This window comes from Myxocyprinus asiaticus, chromosome 17 (assembly GCF_019703515.2).
Source record: "Myxocyprinus asiaticus isolate MX2 ecotype Aquarium Trade chromosome 17, UBuf_Myxa_2, whole genome shotgun sequence".
Taxonomy (NCBI): Eukaryota; Metazoa; Chordata; class Actinopteri; order Cypriniformes; family Catostomidae; genus Myxocyprinus; species Myxocyprinus asiaticus.
In genome coordinates this window covers 24,394,885-24,418,356 of record NC_059360.1, presented here as the reverse complement: position 1 = coordinate 24,418,356, position 23,472 = coordinate 24,394,885, and the positions used below count along the sequence as shown (strand labels likewise).

General features: G+C 41.6%; 1 protein-coding gene across 1 annotated transcript in view; it reads left to right on the top strand.

Moving 5' to 3' along the window:
• The window catches only part of greb1 (growth regulating estrogen receptor binding 1), a 34,563-nt gene that overhangs the window by 5,929 nt on the left and 5,162 nt on the right, over positions 1-23,472 (top strand). The window contains exons 7-25 of the mRNA XM_051723374.1: positions 1,617-1,739; positions 2,165-2,281; positions 3,507-3,692; positions 8,938-9,288; positions 9,964-10,092; positions 10,166-10,264; positions 10,364-10,561; positions 11,732-11,912; positions 12,000-12,177; positions 12,629-12,765; positions 15,465-15,813; positions 16,066-16,181; positions 18,627-18,832; positions 20,306-20,781; positions 20,867-20,969; positions 21,725-21,880; positions 21,988-22,127; positions 22,588-22,749; positions 23,183-23,387. Coding sequence (XP_051579334.1) covers positions 1,617-1,739; positions 2,165-2,281; positions 3,507-3,692; positions 8,938-9,288; positions 9,964-10,092; positions 10,166-10,264; positions 10,364-10,561; positions 11,732-11,912; positions 12,000-12,177; positions 12,629-12,765; positions 15,465-15,813; positions 16,066-16,181; positions 18,627-18,832; positions 20,306-20,781; positions 20,867-20,969; positions 21,725-21,880; positions 21,988-22,127; positions 22,588-22,749; positions 23,183-23,387 — 3,612 coding nt within the window. The remainder of the gene's footprint in view (positions 1-1,616; positions 1,740-2,164; positions 2,282-3,506; positions 3,693-8,937; positions 9,289-9,963; positions 10,093-10,165; positions 10,265-10,363; positions 10,562-11,731; positions 11,913-11,999; positions 12,178-12,628; positions 12,766-15,464; positions 15,814-16,065; positions 16,182-18,626; positions 18,833-20,305; positions 20,782-20,866; positions 20,970-21,724; positions 21,881-21,987; positions 22,128-22,587; positions 22,750-23,182; positions 23,388-23,472) is intronic.

Below are 23,472 nucleotides of genomic sequence, written 5' to 3'. Positions count from 1 at the left end.
TTAGTCTGTTGTTTCATCTAATATTTATTTATTTATTTTGTTTATTTTTTTTTGAGCGATTTATCGGGAAACGCCACACTGCTAAACACAATGCACACTAATGTGTACTTCAGCAAATTTTTTCCTTCGATATTCTATATTTGCTGTGCATTATCACATGAGAATCATTGGGTTCATCCAAAAGCTGAAAAATGTTGCTTTCAGAGGCTTTATATGGAGTAAGGATGAAAATAAGGTGCAACTGTTGTGAGACCAGTGTAGACAGACAGCAAACTGGAAGTTAAGCAAGGGAGTATCCTATAGCTCTTTATGCAGCTAAGTGCAATCACTCCTAACATCAGACCAAAAGTTCAGTTTCAGGCTGCAGATGTTGTTTTGACCACTCAACATGTTTGGCAGACATGGAACAATGGTAATCAGTACTTAGATTCAAAATTTATAATGTATAATTTTATTTTAACATGGTTGGCAGTGATTTGGATGATGCTGGACATCACTTACAAAAAATCAGCTGTAATGTCTTAAAGTCAAAAATATGAATAACCAACACTCCTGGAAACATAATAAACAATTCAATAAAAACAAAAAAAAACAAATAGGACTTTCTATAGCTTGGTATTATTTAAAGTATTGCAACTTAGTCCCACTGTCCACATATGTGGACATCATTTTTTAGGAAATTTTTTGTTCTAGAATTTTTTTTTTTTTTGCTTGGTTATTAGGTGCTACTAGTTACAAATCAAAAAAGGAAATGTAAAATGCACTCAGCAGTCACCCTGGGGTCTCGCTGAGGTTATAGTTGACCCTGCATATTTAACTGGGATACAAGAGAGAATTTGAACATAAAAAAAAAAACCCTAAAAAGATCAGCTTCAATACCAGGTGTAATCATGGCCAGTGTTTGTACCTTTAGCTTGTAGTTGTGCCAGAGCAGAGAAAAGGGAAACATCCATTTTACATGGCGGTCCCTAAACTACCCACCCCCCTCCACCCACCCTAGACTTCACACCTCCAATGAAAGGCTGCCCCCCTTTTGAAATGTTAAAAATGCTTTGAAAAAAGAGCCAGCTGTATTGTCTAGGCCTTTTCCTCCTCTTTTGTTGTTAGTGTCTGTTATTATTCAGCATTTAGGGTTGTAAAAAAGCCTTCTCTTTTCTTTCAACACTCTCATACTATCACCTCTATAAAGTGCTCCTCTAAAGTCTCTCCCTCTCACTTACTTTTTTTGTTCTCTCTTTCCTTCTCTCTCACTCTCTCTGTGTTGTAAAACATGAGACTTCCTTCCTGATGCTTTGGTTTTCATTAGGATTTAACACATCGGCCCATCTTTTCGGCTTCTCATTGCATATAAAGGGGCACATGTGCCCGTGTTTACAATCTGTTTAATATGTAACATAATAATTACTTCCTATGACACCAAAACCCTCTTGAGAGCTAATTTAATTGTATTGTTCTTTGCTCATGAATTAAAATAAAATATCTAGAATACCTATCAAGGTGTTCTAGGTTGTTGCTAGGGCATTGTTAGGGTGTTGTTATGCAGTTGCTTGACAGACAAACAGAAAAATAGATATATTTATTTTAAATCATATTGACCAATTGTGCCATTTTTCAAGGCTCCATGGTAAATTCTGGGCCTCCCAAGAAGAGACATAAGGGATGGTCCCCAGAATCCTCTGCTCTGACAGAAGCCACCCCCAGACCTGTTGCCACCAGCACGGCCAACGGCACTAAATCAGGTAGAAACATTCATATGTCCATCGTTGTAGCTTCACTGGCTCAAACTCAATTGCACTCTTTAATTACCTCCTTATGTGTTATGAACTTAAGTGTACCTCTGATGTGATTTGACAGCAGCAAAGGTTCTGCCAAAGAGAGCATTTTAATTAGATATGTTTGCCTTTTAATCGAATCAGAACAGAATATTCTTATGTGATTCTCTCAATAGAGTACTGACAGTAAACAGATGTTTTGAATTAGAAGGACTTTAAAATTTCAAGATGATATTTGATATTACGTAATACCTAAGAGATGTATTGTGATTGGATTGGATGATAATTATAAGAATGATTAAAGAATGTGTGCATGGGTGTGTGTGCTCGGACCACTTAATTCAAGTGAGTGTTAATGAGACTTTATCAAGTGTGTATGTGCTTGTTCTCAGGTGACAGTGTGGCATCAGGGTCTCTGGGCTCCTCGCCACCTCTTGCCCCAGGGGAGTCTGTTACAGTGCCTGATCACCTGCTCCAGACCTGTGGACTGCGTCCAGTAATTTTTAAAGGTGAAACTTACCACACTTTTTCATTCTTGCATTCTTGTTTTTTTTTTCACCTTTGTCTATGACATGAAAAAATAATCTGAGAAGCAAATGATTATCATATTTTCTGGGAGTCTTCAAATATATTCAAAAATACTGGAAAGAAATACAAGAGGTCCTTAAACATATTTTAAGAGTAGACATTCCTCTGCAAAGTAAAATACTCTATTTTGGCTATATATACCCTGACCTAGCATCAATATATATATATATATATATATTTGATGGGTATACTTTTGGCAGCCAGCAAGAAAGCATTAACACGTAAATAGTTACAACAGGAGAGACCAACATAAGATAATTGGATAGATGTGACCATAGAGATTTACATGATGGAAAAGATAACTTTTTCTGTAAATCAACAGAAAGATGTATTTTTGGAAGAAAAAAAGTCTGTATTTGTGTCATGAATGAGGCTTGATTTTGCTGTTATAAATGAATAGAAGGAAATTGCTTACTTTTATCCCAAAGAAATGTATGGATTTAAGAATAAAAGTTTTGACAAGAATTAGTTTTATATTGATTTTTATATTTATGTACATATTTATATACAGGAATATACTGTATGAATATGCTTTTACATATGCATGGATATATTGGTGACATCTCTGAGTGTACAAAGTGGCATCCAAAAGAATATAAAAACTTGGAATAAAGCTCATAATAAACAGAATAATCAGGAAAATAGTTTTTCTTAGTTTTTCAAATGATTTGGCTGTAATGTGATAATTGTTATTATCAGATATTAAAGGTATAGTTCACCCAATTCTTTTTTAATTCTGTCATCATTTACACACCCTCATCCAAACCTATATGACTGATTTTACTCCAAATAACACAAAAGGAGATATTAGACAGTATTTTAGTCACAGTCTCCATTTACTTTCATTGCATCTTTTTTTCAGTACAATGAAAGTAAATGGTGACCGAGGCTAACATTCTGCCTAACATCATCTTCTGTTCCACAAGTCATAAACTGTAGATTTGTAATTGGAACAACATGAGGGTAAGTAAATGACAGATTTTTCATTTTTGGGTGAACTGTCCCTCTAAAGCAATCCATTTGCCGTCTCTTCAGTCTGGTCACTTTTTATTTCTGCGAACAGTATCTAATAGCAGTTCCCACCACTTTATCCTGGGCCAGCTGTTAAATTACACTGTGTGTGTGTGTATTTGTGTTTGTCTGCAGGGCATGGGACACTGCCACATTTATGTGGGAATCTCGGGGATGTGCTGGTGAGTGGCCTGCTGCAGAAGTGCTACCACAGCTCTCAGAACCTCCCACGCGTCTACGAGCAATATGGAGCTGCTCCCATTCAGGCCATCTCCACTGAGATGCAGATCCTGCTGACTGTCTACTATCTAGTGCAGCTCGGTGAGAACCGCAGTGTTTCAGTGTGCATACTTAAAGTACATGCACGTTCCACACAGTCTGTATATCCCAGTGTTTGTATTAGAATTTATATGACCATGCCAATTGAGAATGCAGTGCTTACTTGCGTTGTGTTATGAACTGTGGTCTGACACATTTTGGAATGCAACAATTCAGGAAATTGAGCTTGCGTAGCTAAAAGCGCCTATGTTCATGTACTTGTGCAGAGTATGTTTTGGCCTTTAATTGTACTTTAAAAACATACTGTAACATTCAGGACTCAAAACTTACTCCTTTAGCCCAAAAATTATTTTCATTTATTGAATCTAACCTTTAATAAATGATATGGGCCAGGAGCTTCAGTTAATGTTCACATCAACCATAAGAATGGGGAAAAAATTTGATCTCAGTCATTTTGACCGTGGCATGAATTTTGGTGCCAGACGGGCTGGTTTGAGTATTTCTGTAACTGCAGGTCACCTGGGATTTTCACACACAGCAGTCTCTAGAATTTACTCAGAATGATGCCAAAAACAAAAAACATCCAGTGAGTGGCAGTTCTGTGGATGGAAACGTATTGTTGATGAGAGAGGTCAAACGGAAAATGGCCATGCTGGTTCGAGCTTACAGAAAGGCAACGGTAACTCAGATAACCCCTCTATACAATTATAGTGAGCAGAACAGCATCTCAGAATGCACAGCATGTCAAACCTTGAGGTGGAAGGGCTATAACAGCAGTAGACCACGTTGGGTTCCACTTCTGTCAGCCAAGAACGTCCTGGTTACTTTCATAACCTCCGTTCCCTGATGGAGGGAACGAGATGTTGTGTCGATGTAGTGACACTAGGGGTCACTCTTGGGAGCCCCAAACACCTCTGCTTTTTGAAAAAAGGCCAATGGGAATTGGCGAGTGGAATTTGCATGCCACTCCCCTGGACACACAGGTATAAAAGGAGCTGGTATGCAACCACTCATTCAGGTTTTGTGCTGAGGAGCCGAGACAAGGTCCCGGCCATTTCAGCGGGTAGTTCAGTGTTGTGGCAAGAGGGACACAACGTCTCGTTCCCTCCATCAGGAAACGGAGGTTACGAAAAGTAACCAGGACGTTCCCTATCTGTCACTCACTCGACGTGTCGATGTAGTGACACTAGGGGTCCCTATACAAAATGCTACAACTAGCTGAACTGTGTTACGTGGACTGGCGTTGCGAGACGGGCAGACCGCTGTGTGCCTCGTAGCCAGCGCACTAGGCCGTCACGTAACTTCCCCCAACGCTATTATGAGCATTGAACAGTCCTTTGGGAACAAGTCAACTTCCCAACAAATAGGGACAGGCTAGCCTAGCCGTGGCTTTTTTCCTCTTTCACCCCAAAAAGAGTGGAATTTGTTAACCGACTGGGGGCCATAAATGTCTACGTCATGGGGGTGTCACTCCCAAGGGGAAGACACCACGGAGACCACGGAGGGGGGGGTATTTTGAGTGGAAATACGTCACATGGTCTTACCGAGTCTCGTCGGAAGTATGTCATGTGGAGAAGTCGCATGGTAGGCCCTACCTGAGGGGGGAGGAGTTTCTACAAACATGATGACCGGGGGCAGAGGGGCCTCTGCCCATGGAAGACGCAGTTTACCAACAGGGAAACGATTTAGCGGAAGATATCACATGGGGTCACCTACGGGGAACCAGCACATGTGGAGCACCTACCCCAGTACAGAGCCTAATTAGCACACGTACTGGGCTGGCAGCGAGTTTCTCCGCAAACTCGTCTGCCACAGGGCTAAGGAGAAAAGTCATCCAGGGATCACAGCTTGTGAACATGACTGGGGGTCAAAAGCACACGTCTTCACCTCAAGGGAGGGGAAGGGCGCTATGCGCAAGCGGTACACCCAGCCAGCTGTCCCAGAACTTACCTGTTCATACCTAACAATACACTGGACGAAACCGGCTCAACCCGGAGATTGTAGAACCTCACAAAGGTGTTGGGTGTTACCCAGCCCACTGCTCTGCAGATGTCTGCCAAAGAGGCGCCACTGGTCAGGGCCCAGAAGGCCGCTACACTCCTAGTTGAGTGGGCTCGTAACCCCCTGGGGGGCGGCACGTCCTGAGCGTGATATGCCATCACGATGGCGTCAACGACCCAGTGGGCGATCCTCTGTTTGGAGACAGCGCTTCCTTTCCGCTGTCCACCAAAGCAGACAAAGAGCTGCTGGGAGCTTCTTATGCTCTGTGTGTGATCCAAATAGATGCGTAAAGCACACACCAGACACAGCAACACCAAGGCTGGGTCTGCCTCCTCCTGGGGCAGCGCTTGCCGGTTCACCACCTGATCCCTAAAAGGGGTCGTGGGAACCTTGGGCACATTGCCCAGTCAGGGTCTCAGGATCACGTGAGAGAAACCCGGACCGAACTCCAGGCACGGTTCGCTGACAGAGAACGCCTGCAGGTCCCCTACCCTCTTGATGGAAGTGAGCTCAGATAGGAGGGCGGTCTTCAAAGAGAGTGCCTTAAGCTCAACTGACTCCAGGGGCTCAAAGGGAGCTCCCCGTAGACCCCGAAGGACTACAGAGAGGTCCCACGAGGGGATGAGGCGCGGTCTTGACGGATTCAACCTCCTAGCACCTCTCAGGAACATGATGATCAAGTCGTGCTTCCCCAAATACTTACCATCCACTGCATCGTGATGTGCCAAAATGGCGGCTACATACACCTTCAAGGTGGAGGGGGACAGCCGCCCTGCTGCAGGAAGGAAAGCACCGATCCGACTGCGCATCTCTGGGGGTCTTCGCGTCGGGAAGAACACCATTTAGCAAACAGATGCAACTTCAAGGCATACAGGCGCCTCGTAGAGGGAGCCCTGGCCTGAGTGATTGTGTCTACCACCGCGGGTGGTAGGCCACTTAGGTCTTCCACGTCCCGTCCAAGGGCCAGACATGGAGATTCCAGATGTCTGGTCACAGGTGCCAGATGGTGCCCCGTCCCTGAGAAAGAAGGTCCTTCCTCAGGGGAATTCACCGGGGAGGGGGGGGGGGGCGCTGTCGTGAGGAGCGTGAGGTCCGAGAACCACGTATGGTTGGGCCAGTAGGGTGCTACTAGGATGACCTGCTCCTCGTCCTCCCTGACCTTGCACAAGGGTCTGTGCAAGTAGGCTCACTGGGGGGAACGCATATTTGCATAATCCTGGGGGCCAGCTGTGTGCCAGCGCATCTATACCAAGGGGTGCCTCAGTCAGGGCGTACCAAAGCGGGCAGTGGGAGGATTCCCGGGAAGCAAACAGGTCTAACTGTGCTTGACCGAATCGACTCCAAATCAGCTGCACCACCTGGGGGTGGAGTCTCCACTCTCCCCTGAGTGTAGCCTGTCGTGACAGCGTATCCGCCACGGTGTTGAGGTCGCCTGGGGTGTGAGTGGCTCGCAGTGACTTGAGGTGCTGCTGACTCCAGAGGAGGAGACAGCGGGCGAGTTATGACATGTAACGGGAGCGTAGACGGCCTTGACGGTTGATGTACGCTACCGTCGCTGTGTTGTCTGTCCGGACCAACACATGCTTGCCCTGGATCAATGGCCAGAACCTCCGCAGGGCGAGCAATACTGCCAACAACTCGCGGCAGTTGATGTGCCAACGCAGCCGCGGGCCAGTCCTGGAGCCGGCGGCTGTGTGCCCGTTGCATACGGCGCCCCAGCCCGTCTTGGATGCGTCCGTCGAAACCACGACGCGCCTGGAGACCTGCTCTAGGGGAACCCCTGCCCGTAGAAATGCAAGGTCAGTCCAAGGGCTGAAGAGGCGGTGACAGATGGCGTGACGACCACGCGATATATCCCGCAGCACCATGCCCATCTCGGGACTGAAGCCAGTGCTAAAGCGGTCTCATATGCATCAACCCGAGCGGTGTTGCATCAACCCGAGTGGCCACCGCTGAGGATGCCATATGCCCCAGTAGTCTCTGAAAAAGTTTCAGTGGAACCGCTGTCTTCTGTCTGAACAAGAAACGTTCAGTAGACGGGGTGTGGGGTCTTGAGCCGCGCTGGGGCAGGTTGTGTTGAATAGCCTCCGTCTGCTCAACGCCGAGAACTGCTGGCCATGTAACGCAACGTTGCCATGGTCATGTTCTCGCAACGAGGACAAGACCCATCCACGAACGATGTCTTCGCGTGGGCAGCACCCAGACACGTAAGACAGCGATCGTGGCCATCAAAAGCGGAGAGATAGCGACCACAACCAGGAATAACACACAAATGGAAAGGCATCTTTAAAAAGATGTTCCGTGTGTGCCACTCTTTTAGAGTTGAAAATATACTCTTTTAGAATATACTCTTTGTTTGTTCTGCCGAAGCGCCCAGGGGCGTTCTCTGCACTCCACGGATGCAGAGAGGGAGAAGCCGCTGAAATGCGCTGTAAATCCAGCAGTTTGAGGTGAACGGTAGGGAGAAATTGAATTCAGTGCACTGAATGCAACCGCTCGGCTCCGAAGAGAAAATCTGAATTAGTGGTTGTATACCAGCTCCAGGCTATGTTTTTCCAGTCTTTAACTGTCCAGTTTTGATGAGCCGCTGCCCACTGAAGGTCCTGACTCATATCTGCATGATTTTATACATTGCACTGCTGCCACACAATTGGCTGATTAGATAATCACATAAATAAGTAGGTGTTCAAGTGTACCTAATAAAGTGGTCGGGAGCTAAGGTGGCATCACATTCAAAATGATGGATTTAAAAGAATGGCAGTGAACTGTGAGTTAGATGGCTCTTCTCAACTGTAAGTGAAGACAATATACTGCATATAAAGGAAATTGTTCCTTGTGCTTAAATGGTGCTTGTTTAACAAAACCAGAGTAGATTATACTGTGGTTGTTGTTATTACTTCATATATTTGGGTCATGGGTCAATACCCACGTCCCCAGAAAAAGTATGTCCTGAATCTAATTATACTACTTGCATGCATACCTAAAGAACATACTGTTTTACCAGCTGAGTGCGTCCTTCATCTAATACAGTACATATTCTGACAGTACGCGATTTTGGACACGGTACGTTTCTCATCCTTACTCGGAAACTTGGGTATCAGGTAGGCATCCTGAGCGTGTTTATTTACTCTGTCTGTTGTAACTCTCAGCTGTGATCTGCAGTAAAGCTGAAGCTGTTAGTTTAACTCGGTTTCTCAGCTGTAGTGTAGTAGTAATCCGAGCGATCATGGTTTACATGGATGTACATGGATTACATAGAGTGTACTTGTGTATCATGTTACAACAGCACCTGACCAGGTTCCTCTGATGGAAGACCTGGAGCAGATCTTAATGCGCTCCTGGCGCGAGTCACATCTGACGGAGATTCGGCAATACCAGCAGACCCATGCACAGTTTCCTCCTCCTCTTCCCTGTTTGGCCCAGCCCCTCACCCCCTCTCAGCTCCCCTGGCTGGCCAAACTCGCCACCAGCTCATGTGGGGAAGGAGTCCTGGTGCTGGACACAGCGCCCTCTCTGGCCGAAGGGCTTGAGGAAACCTTTCACAAGCTGGTGGATGGGAGATTGAGCCAGACTAGTTATGTAGTGATCATCTGCATGAACAGGAGTCAGGAGATAGAGTCATGTGTCGTGGTGACAGGTATGTGGGTCACTTAATTTCCAAACAGTGAATGGTAATGTATAGATATGTTTTTGGTCTTTGTTGAATTTTAACACAAGCAAATTTGCAGCATACACTTGACATGCTTACATTCTGTACAAACTGTACATTCAGGGTCCAAAATTAACTTTTTGACACACCTGCCAAAGGTGGGCAAATTGAGAAAAATTACCAGTCATTAATATTTCTAACCTGCCATTTAGATATTATGTGCCAAATGTATATTTGTGGCAAACAGTGCAGGTCATTTTCTCACTTGCAGCATCATATACTCGATTGTTACAGTGAAACTGCATCGGTCACATAAGTGTGAAAAAACATTGTGATTTTGTTCCTCATATTGTTGTTAAGGTAGCTTAATGTTATGCATAATTCAGATTTGTCACCACCACATGGTGATCTGAAGAAGAAACATTTATGCATACACCTTTGATTGGAAATTTTCCATCAAAGAAAAAGTTGTTAAAAAACAGTAGAGACATGTTTTCTTTTGTAAATGGATTTGCATGTCTTTGATTATGCCTAACAACTCATTTTGTTTCCCTTAATTTATGACCTGTACTGCACCATAGAACAAGACTGGATTTGTTTCTTCCTTAAAATGTTATTTTGTTATACATCACATCATATCATATCATTTTATTTTTCACACAGGGAAGCACCAGGCACGTGTTCTAGTTGAGAGCTTTCTTTCTCCAAGAGATTGTGTGAGAGAGATCACCCATGAGCTGTCTTCTGGAATGGCAGCAGAGCTTGGGCCCTTTTTAAGTTCTCTGGGTCAAGGTAAGACCACACGTTTCTTAGTTCAGCTCTTTTCTCTGTACAGTATACCTGATTTCCTTGCAATGCTTATCAGATGGAGATGTGGAGGCTTTGCTGGAGAAAGCCAGTCCTGAGAACTCTTTTCAGTATTGTGGTCTAGAATCATCAGACAGCCCTACACCAACGTGTGCTGGTCAGTTATTTTGTGTGTTCAAGTTGATGCCTTTTTGCATTATATAACTGCAGCATGAATCATGCAGCATTAATGCTTAAGAGTTTTGTCTCTTTATAGAATATTGTGTTGAGTGGCATGAGATTCGGCCCATTCAGCTCGCTGTGGCACGGAAGTTGCTCTCCCACGTTTGTGCCATCGCTGATTCCAGCACACAGAACCTGGATCTGGGTTCCTTTGACAAGGTTGAGTTTTTAATCTGCGTTCCACCTTCAGAGGTCACCTTTCATCAAGTCGTCCTTCACCTGTGGAACTCAGGTAGAGTACCACCAATCAGTACCCATCAGTCTGTACTGCACAGATACCAGGAGGAGGAGTTTAAAGACCTCATGAAGTGATCCTACAAGCACAATTTGTTTTCACGTATTTCCTATTTAAACAGGAATATGAGGTGGGACATATACAATATCCATATTTTCTTAAATAGCCATTAGCCTTAAGCTTACATCACAGCTTGGCAAAACCATTGGCAGGTGATAGCGACTGACTATAAAGCTTAAAAAAGGACTCAAATGTATCATAAAAGGTGTGCATGCAACTTGTGCGTCATATTCCAAGTCTTCTGAAGGCATTTGATTTAAGTAATTTTTCTGTGAAAATCTTGACATTCGTTGCACGTTCATGAGCGCTATGAGAGAAGCTTGTTCACAGTGGTATGCATGTTCACATGAGAACTAGTTTTTAACACTAAAAGTTCTCACGCGAGCCACTGTGAACATACTTTTGTGTACTATTCCTTTAAGCCTTGGATGGACTCACAGGTCAATTTGACCCATTTGAACTTCTAACACTGATTTACATCAACTTTAAGTTTTTGGCCTGATACTTCATGACATCCTCCACAGATGTGATCTGAACCTGGCAATATATATATATATTTTTACATTTCATGTATTTTTAAAAAAAAGCTACAAAAAAACTTTTTTCCTCTGGGTCAAATTGACCCAGATCATTTAAAAACTTACAAGAAATCTGAAAAATGGTAGAAAAGTTCAACATTTTAAATGCATACATACATTCATCCATACAAACACGCTCACGCACACATACAAACACAAACACTCATTGACCTCCCAAAAAAAAGATTGGATGTCTACGGGCAGTCACAAACACGTTGGGGCACCCCCTGCCTTAATGATCTGTATTTTTATTTTTTTACAAGCTTTTGAAATTGAAGATAAAAAACTGGTTAATTTGACCCTGCAGGTTTGAAGCAGGGACTTGATTGTTAAGACTATGCAAGGGTTAAAAAATACACTAAAATGTTAAAACTGTATTTTTTAAGACATGCATATCTCCTGTCTCATTGACATTGTATGGATCTAAAGAGTGTAGACCTCAGAGAGAGAAATCTCTACAAACCTGGATCATCTAGAAACCTGGATCTCCAGGCACAACATTTCTCACTGCCTGCTGTTGTATTTGCAGGTGTGTTACGGGAACTGGGGCTTGACCAAAACTGCTTATCACTGAAGGAGGCTGAGCAGTACGTGGTCAAGCTGAACCAAAGCGCAGTGGGAAAGATCAACAGCCTGATTCAGAAGTCCAAGATGAGCCCCTACACACTTTTTATACTGGTGCATGACCATGCACACTGGGACATCAGCAGGTATCAGACCACACCTGATTGTCATTGAACCCACCTCTATGCTTGGCTGTTGGTGTAACTGTTTCTTAATCTTTATTTTTAATACAGTGGACAGTACAGTGGAGGAGACTTAGGACTAGTGGACAGTCTGCTGAACTGCAGGCAGATTAGAGATGCGCCCAACATCCTGACTCTCCACGTGACCTCGTTCCCCTTCGCTTTGCAGACTCAGTACACACGTATCAGCCCTTACAATGAGATCCACTGGCCATCTGCCTTTAATAATGTAAGAATACCACATAATGACCATACTAAGGTTAAGTATACTTTGGTTTTCCGCGTGCCATAATCAGCACAGTTAGTGCTGACTGTCCACATGCAACCCGTGTTTGTAACTTTGTGAGATCGTCTGGAATTACTAAACAGTATCACAGAGTAGTCATAGTGCACATGCATCGAATGCATCCACATGGGCTTGTGGTATAATCTGAAAGGATTGAACGCCCTACGTAATGTGCGCGAGACATAATGGCACCTTTTGTGTAGGTTTAATGTATGTCTAATTTTGTTATTGTTAAATTGTTTTATATTATAAATACTGGCCTTTGACCAACCTGCCTTCTAGATATTGGTATCAATATTAGCCATTGAAAAAACCCTGTTGGCCATCAAGTACCCCAGCTTTTTGCTAGTTCCTTATGATTTTACATATAGCCTATCTGTTTATTTTTATCTAGGATGTGGATCTCTATCATGAAAAGACAAAGTATTTTGGTGTATCAGAGTTGTTGGAGACGACACGCTCTGGCAGCGGCCTTCCTCTGCTGAGATATGACAGCTCGTTTGAGAGCATGGCTACTGCCCTGGAGGAGAGGTATGTTTTCTGTGCCACCTTTTTCACCTCTCATGAGTTTGCATCCCTGGTGAAGCTCTTAACTGATATTTATTGTATTTATTGCATATAATACAATATTATCCAAATCTTATATAGTAGATAGATATAAACTCAGCAAAAAAAGAAACATCCTCTCACTTTCAACTGCTTTTATTTCCAGCAAATTTAACATGTGTAAATATTTGCATGAACATAAAAAGATTCAACAACCAAGACATAAACTGAACAAGTTTCACAGACATGTGACTAACAGAAATGGAATAATGTGTCCCTGATCAAAGGGGGGTCAAAATCAAAAGTAACAGTCAGTATCTGGTGTGGCCACCAGCTGCATTAAGTACTGCAGTGCATCTCCACCTCATGGACTGCACCAGATTTGCCAGTTCTTGCTGTGAGATGTTACCCCACTCTTCCACCAAGGCACATGCAAGTTCCCGGACATTTCTGGGGGAATGGCCCTAGCCCTCACCCTCTAATCCAACAGGTCCCAGACTTGCTCAATGGGATTGAGATCCGGGCTCTTCGCTGGCCATGGCAGAACACTGACATTCCTGTCTTGCAGGAAATCACGCACAGAATGAGCAGTACGGCTGGTGCATTGTCATGCTGGAGGGTCATGTCAGGATGAGCCTGCAGGAAGGGTACCACATGAGGGAGGAGGACGTCTTCCCTGTAACGCACAGCATTGAGATTGCCTGCAATGACAACAAGCTCAGTCCGATGATGCTGTGACACACTGCCCCAGACCATGACGGACCCTCCACCTCCAATCGATCCCACTCCAGAGTACAGGCCTCGGTGTAACGCTCATTCTTTCGACAATAAATGCAAGTCCAACCATCATTCCTGGTGAGACAAAACCGCGACTCGTCAGTGAAGAGCACTTTTTGCCAGTCCTGTCTGGTCCAGCGAGGGTGGGTTGGTGCCCATAGACGACGTTGTTGCCGGTGATGTCTGGTAAGGACCTGCCTTACAACAGGCCTACAAGTCCACAGTCCAGCCTCTTTCAGCCTATTGCGGACAGTCTGAGCACTGATGGAGGGATTGTGCATTCCTGCTGTAACTCGGGCAGTTGTTGTTGCCATCCTGTACCTGTCCCACAGGTGTGATATTCGGATGTACCAATCCTATGCAGATGTTGTTACACATGGTCTGCCACTGCGAGGACGATCAGCTGTCCTTCCTGTCTCCCTGTAGCGCTGTCTTAGGTGTCTCACAGTACGGACATTGCAATTTATTGCCCTGGCCACATCTGCAGTCCTCATGCCTCCATGCAGCATGCCTAAGGCATGTTCACGCAGATGAGCAGGGACCCTGGGCATCTTTCTTTTGGTGTTTTTCAGAGTCAGTAGAAAGGTCTCTTTAGTGTCCTAAGTTTTTGTAACTGTGACCTTAATTGCCTACCGTCTGTAAGTTGTTACGACCGTTCCACAGGTGCATGTTCATTAATTGTTTATGGTTCATTGAACAAGCATGGAAAACATTGTTTAAACCCTTTACAATATAGATCTGTAAAGTTATTTTGATTTTTACAAAATTCTCTTTAATATACAGTGTCCTGAAAAAGGGACATTTCTTTTTTTGCTGAGTTTATATGAATCTGAGATTCAGAATCTAACTGAAATCTGGAAATAAACAGAGTTGTAGGGTTTTGAGGAATTTAAAACAAAACAAAACATTATGATGTAAAATTAAAAAGAAATATAATATTTAAGATTCAGCACTATTTCAAAGTCTCTAATCAACTAACATGAATTACCATGGAATAACATGAATAATCAGGTTTTGTACAAACTTGTGGAGTCCATGCCAGCTCGAGTGCATGCTGCCATTAAAGCAGAAGTGGACATACTAAATACTAAGAAATTCTGAAATTCATGTTATTTTTTCAATTCAACTTTCAATCAAATTGTTACATGAAAAATGAACATTCTCTCATTTACTCACCCTCATGCCATCCCAGATGTTCATGACTTTCTTTCTTCTGCTGAACACAAATGAAAATTTTTAGAAGAATATTTTAGCTCTAAAGGTCCATACAATGCAAGTGAATGGTGGCCAGAACTTTGAAGCTCCAAAAAGCACATAAAGGCAGCATAAAAGTGATCCATACGACTCCAGTTGTTAAATGTATATCTTCAGAAGCGATATGATATGTGTGGGTGAGAAACTGATCAATGAATCCTTTTTTACTATTAATCCTCCTCCCTGCCCAGTAGGTGGCGATATGCACAAAGAATGCATATTGTCAAAAACAAAAGAAGAGTGTGAAAGTGGAGATTTGAAGTAAAAAGGACTTAAATAAGGACTTTTCACCCACACCTATCATATCGCTTCTGAAGATATTGATTTAACCACTGAAGTCATATGGATTACTTTTATGCTGCCTTTATATGCTTTTTGGACCTTCAAAGTTCTGTTCACTATTCACTTGCATTGTATGGACCTACAGAGCTGAGATATTTTTCTAAAAAATTTTGTTAGTGATCAGTAGAAGAAAGAAAGTCATGAGTAAATGATGAGAGAATTTTCATTTTTGGGTGAACTATCCCTTTAATTTAGAGAAATACAAAATAGAAGCATTTTCACTTGTGGTCCCAGAATTTTGGGACCTAAAAGTATAAAGTTTTTGCAGATTGTATAAACTCCCACTGAGAACTCTACTTATTTCTCATCAGGTTCCCAAAGCTGCACAGTGCAGTGATTCGCACCCATGTGCTTATCCAGCATTACTCTCTGGCACTGATGGCCACAACGGGCGGTCAGGCCTTACAAGCTCTGCAGAAGCACATCTCAGTGGAGACACTGGAGATGGTACAGTGCCTCCTCAACACATCCCAACGGTGCCCCAGCCGCCACGGTCACATGCTGCTTCTGAGGATCCCCTCGCCCGCCCTCGCTGCCCTCGCTCACCAGCGCCTTTGTCATGTTCGCAACAGACTCGGCCTCCACAAGCAATTTGAGATCATCCTGGGAGATCCATGCTCTGCTATCACTGTGGGAAAACACTTCCTGGACCAGCTGAGGGTATTTACCATGTTTGATGTTAACTGGAATGTGCCAGTGCTTAGGTTTTAATTCCAGAGCATAACTAATCTAGTAGATGTTAGTCACATCATATGTTTAGATATACAACAAGGTCTTCAGGTAGCATAATTCAGGTAACAACTGAGCGAACAGCACTGAAATTATTAAATATATATCAGAAGTGTCACTCTTGTCATATTCTTCTTGATATACCTCTCAACATTGATCCTGAAGGTCTTTATATGTCTGTAGGTCTGGCTTAAGATCCTGGATCCAGACTGGGCTCCTCGCACATTTCTAGAGCTGGAGGCCTTACCCTGTATCCTTATCCTAACTGGCATGGATCCGCTTGGTGAATCTCTACCTAGGTAAACAACACAAAGAATAACTTGCTGAACTGCAAAAACTGCAGGAAATTATAGGCATATACCCAGTTTCATGAAGCAAACTATTTTTATTTCACAGAATGGTCAGCTATGAAATATCTTCTTTGGTATTGTATTTCAGATGATGGAAACCAGCTCTCTTATTCAAAATTCCGAAACTGCATAATTAATCATTTAAATAGAAACTGGCCTTTTTTTAACCTTGCTAATGTGTTGTTGTCAGTCCCTCCAAATAATGGTTTGGTGAATTTGTAAAGAGGTCAGCAAGAGCTTAGAAAAATAACAGAATGATGGCAGCGGCTATTTGCACTAAGTGTAAATAGCAACAAAAAGCATCTTCCTCGCACTAAGTGCAAATAGTGTTAGATGCTATTTGCACCCCTAATGAAATACTAACATACAGTATAGGGGCATTACTGCAGCATGTTTATTTAAAGTCACACAGGAACCCTATTACCCCTAAACCTAACCTTCCCTTACAAAAATTAACCATAGTTTTACTACAGTAACCATAGGATCACCCTAGTATTTTGTAGTAAAATCATAGTAACCAAAAAATCAAACATGGTCACTATATTAACACCATATTACTGTAGTAACGCCATGGTAAATTGCATAAAACTAACCCTAACCTAACCCTAACCCTTCCGCCAAAAAACATGGTTACTACAATATTACTATAGTAAAACTAAGGTTAATTTTACCTGGATCAAACATTTCTCTCAACTCCCCGGAGTCACCTTGACCAAATCACTGTAAGGAAATCAACCTTTATAGTTATTTTTATTTACTGTATTAAATGCCCCAAAAAAAGAATTTCCACACCAGCAATAATAGAGGGAGCAGTTTGTCTTTAATTTCAATTTTTCCACCAGACTATTTGAGTGCAAAGAGCCAGGCTGTGTGGCAGGTGCTATTTACACCTAATGCAAAAAGTCACTCCGAAAAATTATTTGTGGTTTTGTCCCATTTTCTACTGGCATCAGCCACTACTCAGTTTGGATGAAAATTATTACTTAAAAAAATTATTATTAAAAAAATATCTAAATTAGTGCTGTCAGAATTAACGAGTTAACGCATGCGATTATTTAAAAAAGTTTAGCATGTTCATATTTCTTAATCGCGATTAACACATTTACCGTTAATACAGCATTAACCAGTATAAACACTTCTTGGAAGGGCGGGACCTCTTTAATGTGTCCGCCCGGAGACATTATCCTGAAGGACGTACCACAATAACAGAACAGTGCTTCCCTGTCAGTAATAAGATGATGGAGAAAGAACTCTTAACGCTATTTAATGTATAAAAAAGCCAGGATGGAACCTATGTAAGATGCATTTTAATTACCACAGAAGCACGTAAAGCCTTAACTATCTCCAAAACATAGAATGAGACGTATTTGTCTGCAAGCGTGGGGTTCAAAGCGGCATATGACGCTGGCGTTGACGCTCTGGTGCGAATCATGAATGCAGTTTCAAGATTACTGTAACAAAGCGGATAGCCGCAGTCTTCTGGCAGATTAATATTGTGGAGGATGGCAGTCTAAGGGATTTAATGCCCATTGCAATGCATATGCAACCTATGTGGGGACTAGTTCTTTCAAGAAGTCAACCTCCCACTTAGACTTTGGGAAATGTTTAATATTTCTTGAATTGGTGCTATTTTATTGCATTTCTATCTTTATCCTGTGGAAGGTTTTGTTTGGAAAATGTTAATAAACCATTATATTGTTGCATATTGTTTTGTTTTCTTTCCTAAGATGGAAATAAATACATTTTGACTGAAAAAGAAGTATATATAGGGTTAAATTTCAGCATTTTCAAAATCTGCGATTAATCGCGATTTACTTAAAAAAAAAAAAAAAATTATACGATTAATCACTTCATAATTTAATCTACTGACAGCACTAATTTAAATGTGTTCATTGTAAATCCACCACATAATATTTTAATTCAGCACACTAATGCTGCATAACAGTGGTTAATCCTCATTTAGCTATTGGTATTTAGCCCAAATTTATATATCACTGTTAATTTAAGCATATCCCTGCCATCCAAAATACCTTTAAGTTAATGGCTTATACTTTGTAAAACTTAAAGCTGAAGTAACCAATTTCTTCTATGTTAAAGTACTTTCCCCTATACAAGTTTAATATGCAGAGACAACTGTAACTTGTAGGTGGATTTTCTCAAATGTTTAAACATTGGTTCAACTCATGGACTGAGTTTGGGGCGGGACTATTTGACAAGTCAATGGAAAACAGGGATGGATTTTTTGAAAAACCTGTTTGAAAACAATCATTATTTTTGCAATTCTATTTGGCGATGCTAGTGTAGCAGAAATTGCACACTTCAGCATTAAGCATTGTTCATTTAGATTTAAAACAGGTAAGTTTAGCCCTCACTTATGTTTACCTCTGTCCACAGGTCTCTGAAGTACTGTGATCTGCGTGTTATCAGCTGCTGGTCTCTACAGCGCACCACTCTAGAGCAGGAGCTGGGACTGGCTGCATACTTACTGAAGGCAAAACAAGACACCCAACATGGGGCCCATGTTTCCAGTGACCTGTCTGAGAGTGACCCTGAAAAACACAGCAGCACTGACAACGAGGAGGAGGAGGTTGTGGGGGATGGTCAGTATTCAAAACTCAGAAAACCTGAATTGTATATTACTCTTATAACAGTTAGTGCCTTTCCACTAATTTGATTGGGAAAAAGGCATTCCAAGAGTGCCAATATTTTGTATAACTGCGCTGGGACGCTTTACTCTAAACGCAACATTTAATGTAACTATTTTCATTGGTTGAGCAAAAATAAACAAAATAACTGGCCACATTGTGTCTAAAATGTAAGTTACTTGACAATCCAAATAGCTTGTTTGGTATTGCTTAAATTAACTAAACTCTGAGCATAGACCATTCTGATGTGAATATGTTTGAAATGAAGAAGGTATGTGCACCATCAATTCCCTATTGGTGAATTCACTTTATATGAGTTAAGATTATGTTGTCAGTACCATGATCAAACCACATTCGAAATTCTGGATCAAACAGAACTATTTTACACCACACACCCACCTGCTCCAAACTTTCCTTGAAAACTTCTGGTAGCCAGCGAGACAGAATATTAGGCTGTTAGACTGCGATTTGGGTGAATGGCTCACCTTCATGCCGTCTGTGTTTTTAACACAATCTTCAGCAGAGCTTTTGGGAGGAAGAGGATTCTCTACAAAGACTCCAACATCTCCTCTCTGTCCTCCAACACTTCATGTAAGATAGAGGAAATGGAGATTTACCACATCAATGACTGAATGTCCACATAGGTAGACCTGTTTTTTCCCTTAGGGTCATTTCCAATAATCCAGGACATTTAATGACTCAAACTGAATGTAATTGATCAACCAATCATTATATAAAATCTGCATTAACAACTTTAACACTTGGTATCTGGGCTGTTAGCTGAAAACCTGACTAACAAAGGTGCTTGATTCTTTGCAAATGTCTGTAAGTTTCTGTATCACTCTTCCAAGTAAAATCAGTTCCAAAAATGTCTCCTGAAAAACTTTTTTTTTCTTTCTTTTTTCTGATTAAACATAACTGATACAATAAATGTGTTCCCTGAGTGGAATGCCTTACTTCACTTTAATACTAATAAATATTGGGAAATGGGTGACATGAAATGGGTCTTGGCATTGTGAGTGATTTGGGAATGGTGTGTTGGGTCCTATAAAGTGAGGAATGCTTTTGGAAAGGTTCTTCAAACTGGTGAATTCGTAGAATATAAGGCTTTGTTCAGGTAGTTAGCCAAACTTTTGGTATATCCAACTCAAATCCATTTAGTTGTTTGAAATTTCAACAGCAAAAAAAAAAAAAACCCTGATCCAATCCAAACCACATCTATATGTTGTTTGAAATCTGACAATGGAATCGGCCTCCATCTGAATGGTCAGATCAGATTTCAAGTAGTTTTTTTCATCACTTGGGGCGCAGTGCATATGTAACATTCAAAATGCCCAGTGTGAACAAAGCCTAATGGTTTTTACTTGCAGCATATGGTTTGTATGAGATTCTCTCACACTGACCTTACCTCTCTCTGGTGGTCTGTAGTAAACAACGATCATCTCCCTAGCCTGGGTAACACCTCCCCAACTGGTTCCCAGCAACCCCAGTCAGACTGGAATCCTCTGGACCCAGAAAAGCAGCCCAACCAGAGGCAGCAGTCAAAATCCACCTCTTCCGGCACGTTGTCCTCTCAGGCCTCTCCTCTACGGCAGAGCTGCTCCTGGGCTCGCAATCTGAGCCGCCCACCTGTGGTTCTGCTCCCTAAGGCTGCCTATGACCTCATCACCACTGTGGATTCCAGTGGTTTGCCCAAATCCACCTCCTTCCTCCCTCATTCCTCTGTCGAGTGGGCCAGCTCCTTTAGACCCCTTCTTAGCAAGATGATGACCTGCACAGAGCAGTCACTATACTATCGGCAATGGACCATCCCCAAGCCCCACCACATGGACAGCAGTAACCGGATTGAAGGACGCACAGACAACTTCCACCCAAGGAGGCTGCTTCTCAGTGGGCCACCACAGGTAAGGGAGTGCCTGGAAAACTGAATATTAGATTGCAGTGTCAATATTTGATTGGGAAATAAAATGGCAATGTCTGTGTGTTCAGGTGGGGAAGACTGGGGCATATCTGCAGTTCCTGGGAATTCTGTCTCGCATGCTGATCAGACTCATGGAAGTGGACATCTATGATGAGGAGGACATCAACTGTAGTAAGTATATTGGTTCAAATCATTAAGTAATATTTCACCCAAAAATGAAAATTCTCCCATCATTTACTCACCCTCATGCCATCTCAGATGTGTATGACTTTCTTTCTTCTACAGGACACAAACAAAGATTTTTAGAAGAATATCTCAGCTCTGTAGGTCCAGGGTGAGTAAATGATGAGAGAATTTTCATTTTTGGGTCAACTGTTCCTTTAAACAATGACCCAAAAGTATCATAAAAGTAGTCCATGCGTTTTTTTTCATTATATTCCAATTCTGAAGGCATTTGGAAAAACATTTTCTTAATGTTTCAATCTTAATGTCTGTTGCATGTTCATGAGTGCATAAGAGAATTCACAGAGGCATGCATGTTCATACGAGAACTTCTGTTGTTTAGCGCTAAAACAACGCATGTTCTCGCGTGAATGTGATTGATGCTGTGAACAAGTTTGTGTATTTATTTATTATACTTTTGGGTCCATTTAAAGCATAAACAGAAAAAATGAAAATTCTGTTATCATTTACTCACCTCATCACACTCGTCATTCCAAACCCATTTTACTTTATTTATTACATAGAACACAAAAGGAGTTGTCTAGCCAACTGATCTTTTGCATAAAATAAAAGGAATGGTGACCATAGCTGTCCTGGGCCCCATACACTTTCATCAAAGTCCCATTTTTAAAAACCTTTTAATCCAAGACTGTCTTGGTGTCCTGAAAGTATCAGTAAAATTATGTTTTATATTTTTTCTTCAGATTGTGAAACGGATTTGGTACCATATCATCAAGCCATTGCAATGTGGCCCAACACAGATACGGTTAGAGGGATGCCCTTCGATTACACCATCCATGATCCAAAATATGATGACATCAGCACGATCTACTCACCAGACTTCACTCCAAATGCAGATGGTAAGACCATCAATAAAATCATATTTGCAGTTACAGTGTGGTTCAATTGAGCTACCACTTAAATAATTTCTTGAATCAAAGTAGTTTAAATTGTATTACTATTCTAGATGGAAACTCCAGGCGTCTAGAGGATGTATATCTACGCAGGCGTACAGCACGGATTAAACTTTCCAAATATGCAGCGTACAACACGTACCATCATTGTGAACAGTGTCACAAGTATATGGGGTTCAATCCACAGTACCAGGTAAATCATTTATAATGTATTTTGCAATAAATACCATGCTTAATTCAATCTGTAATAAGACATATGGGTTTACAACACTTTACAATGAGGTTCCATACAATAACATTAGTTAATACATCAGGTATCATGAACTTACAATGAACAATATCTTTTTTTACTGCATTTATTAATCTTTTTTAATGTTAGTTAATAAAAATACAATTGTTCATTGTTAGTTCATGTTAGTACTTTAAGTAATGTTAACACATACAGCTTTTGATTTAAAAATGAATTCTATGTTGAAATTAACATTAATCAAGTTTAATAAATGCTGTATTGTTTATTGGTAGTTCATGTTAACTAATGTTGTTAATTAGTGTTAACAAATGGAACCTTATTGTAAAGTGTTGCTGACATATGTTTGTATATTGGATATTTTTTTTATTTGACTATTGAAAATGCTGTCTGTCTGTATTTCCAGCTGTATGAGTCCACCCTACATGCCTTTACCTTTTCTCACCTTCTACTTGGTGAGGCAATTCAACTGTACTTCATCATTCCCAAATCCAAAGAGCATCACTTCTCCTTCAGCCAATCAGGAGGACAGTTAGAGAGCATGCGACTGCCCCTTACCTCTGATTGGGTAAGATTTCAGTGCTGTTAAATGGATAGTTCACCTCAAAATAAAAATTCTGTCATCATTTACTCACCCTCATGTCGTTACGAACCTGTATGACTTTCCTTCTTCTGTGGAAAACAAAAGGAGATGTTATGTTAGGCAGAATGGCAATCTTAGTCAGATGCAATAAAAATAAATGGTGACAGAAAAACATATTTTTTAATGAACTATACCTTTAAGACTAATTATTATAAGAATGTATGCAGAAATATTTTCATTCTATAACTTTCAAACATATGTTTCGATATACAAACTGGTAAACATCGTATTACAGGAATTGGTACATAATGTTTCTAAAAGCTTGTCTAAATGTCCAAAAACTAAGACCAAAGACTATTAAATGACTAAAATGTAATTGAATGAAAATAATAACACCAGTTGACTTTGATGTTTACAGAATCCCGATGCTATCAAAAGTCCAATATTCACACCCACCACGGGTCGCCACGAACACGGCCTGTTCAATCTATATCATGCCATGGAAGGAGCCGCCCACCTGCACATTCTCGTCATTAAAGAGTATGAGATGGCTGTCTACAAGAAATATTGGCCCAACCATATAATGCTTGTCCTGCCCACTATCTTCAACGGAGCTGGAATAGGTAACAGTCATCTCGTAAACTGTCTGTAGTAGATATGAGTTTATAAAATATAGTACTGTTTAATTTATGTGTCGATCTTCTAAAG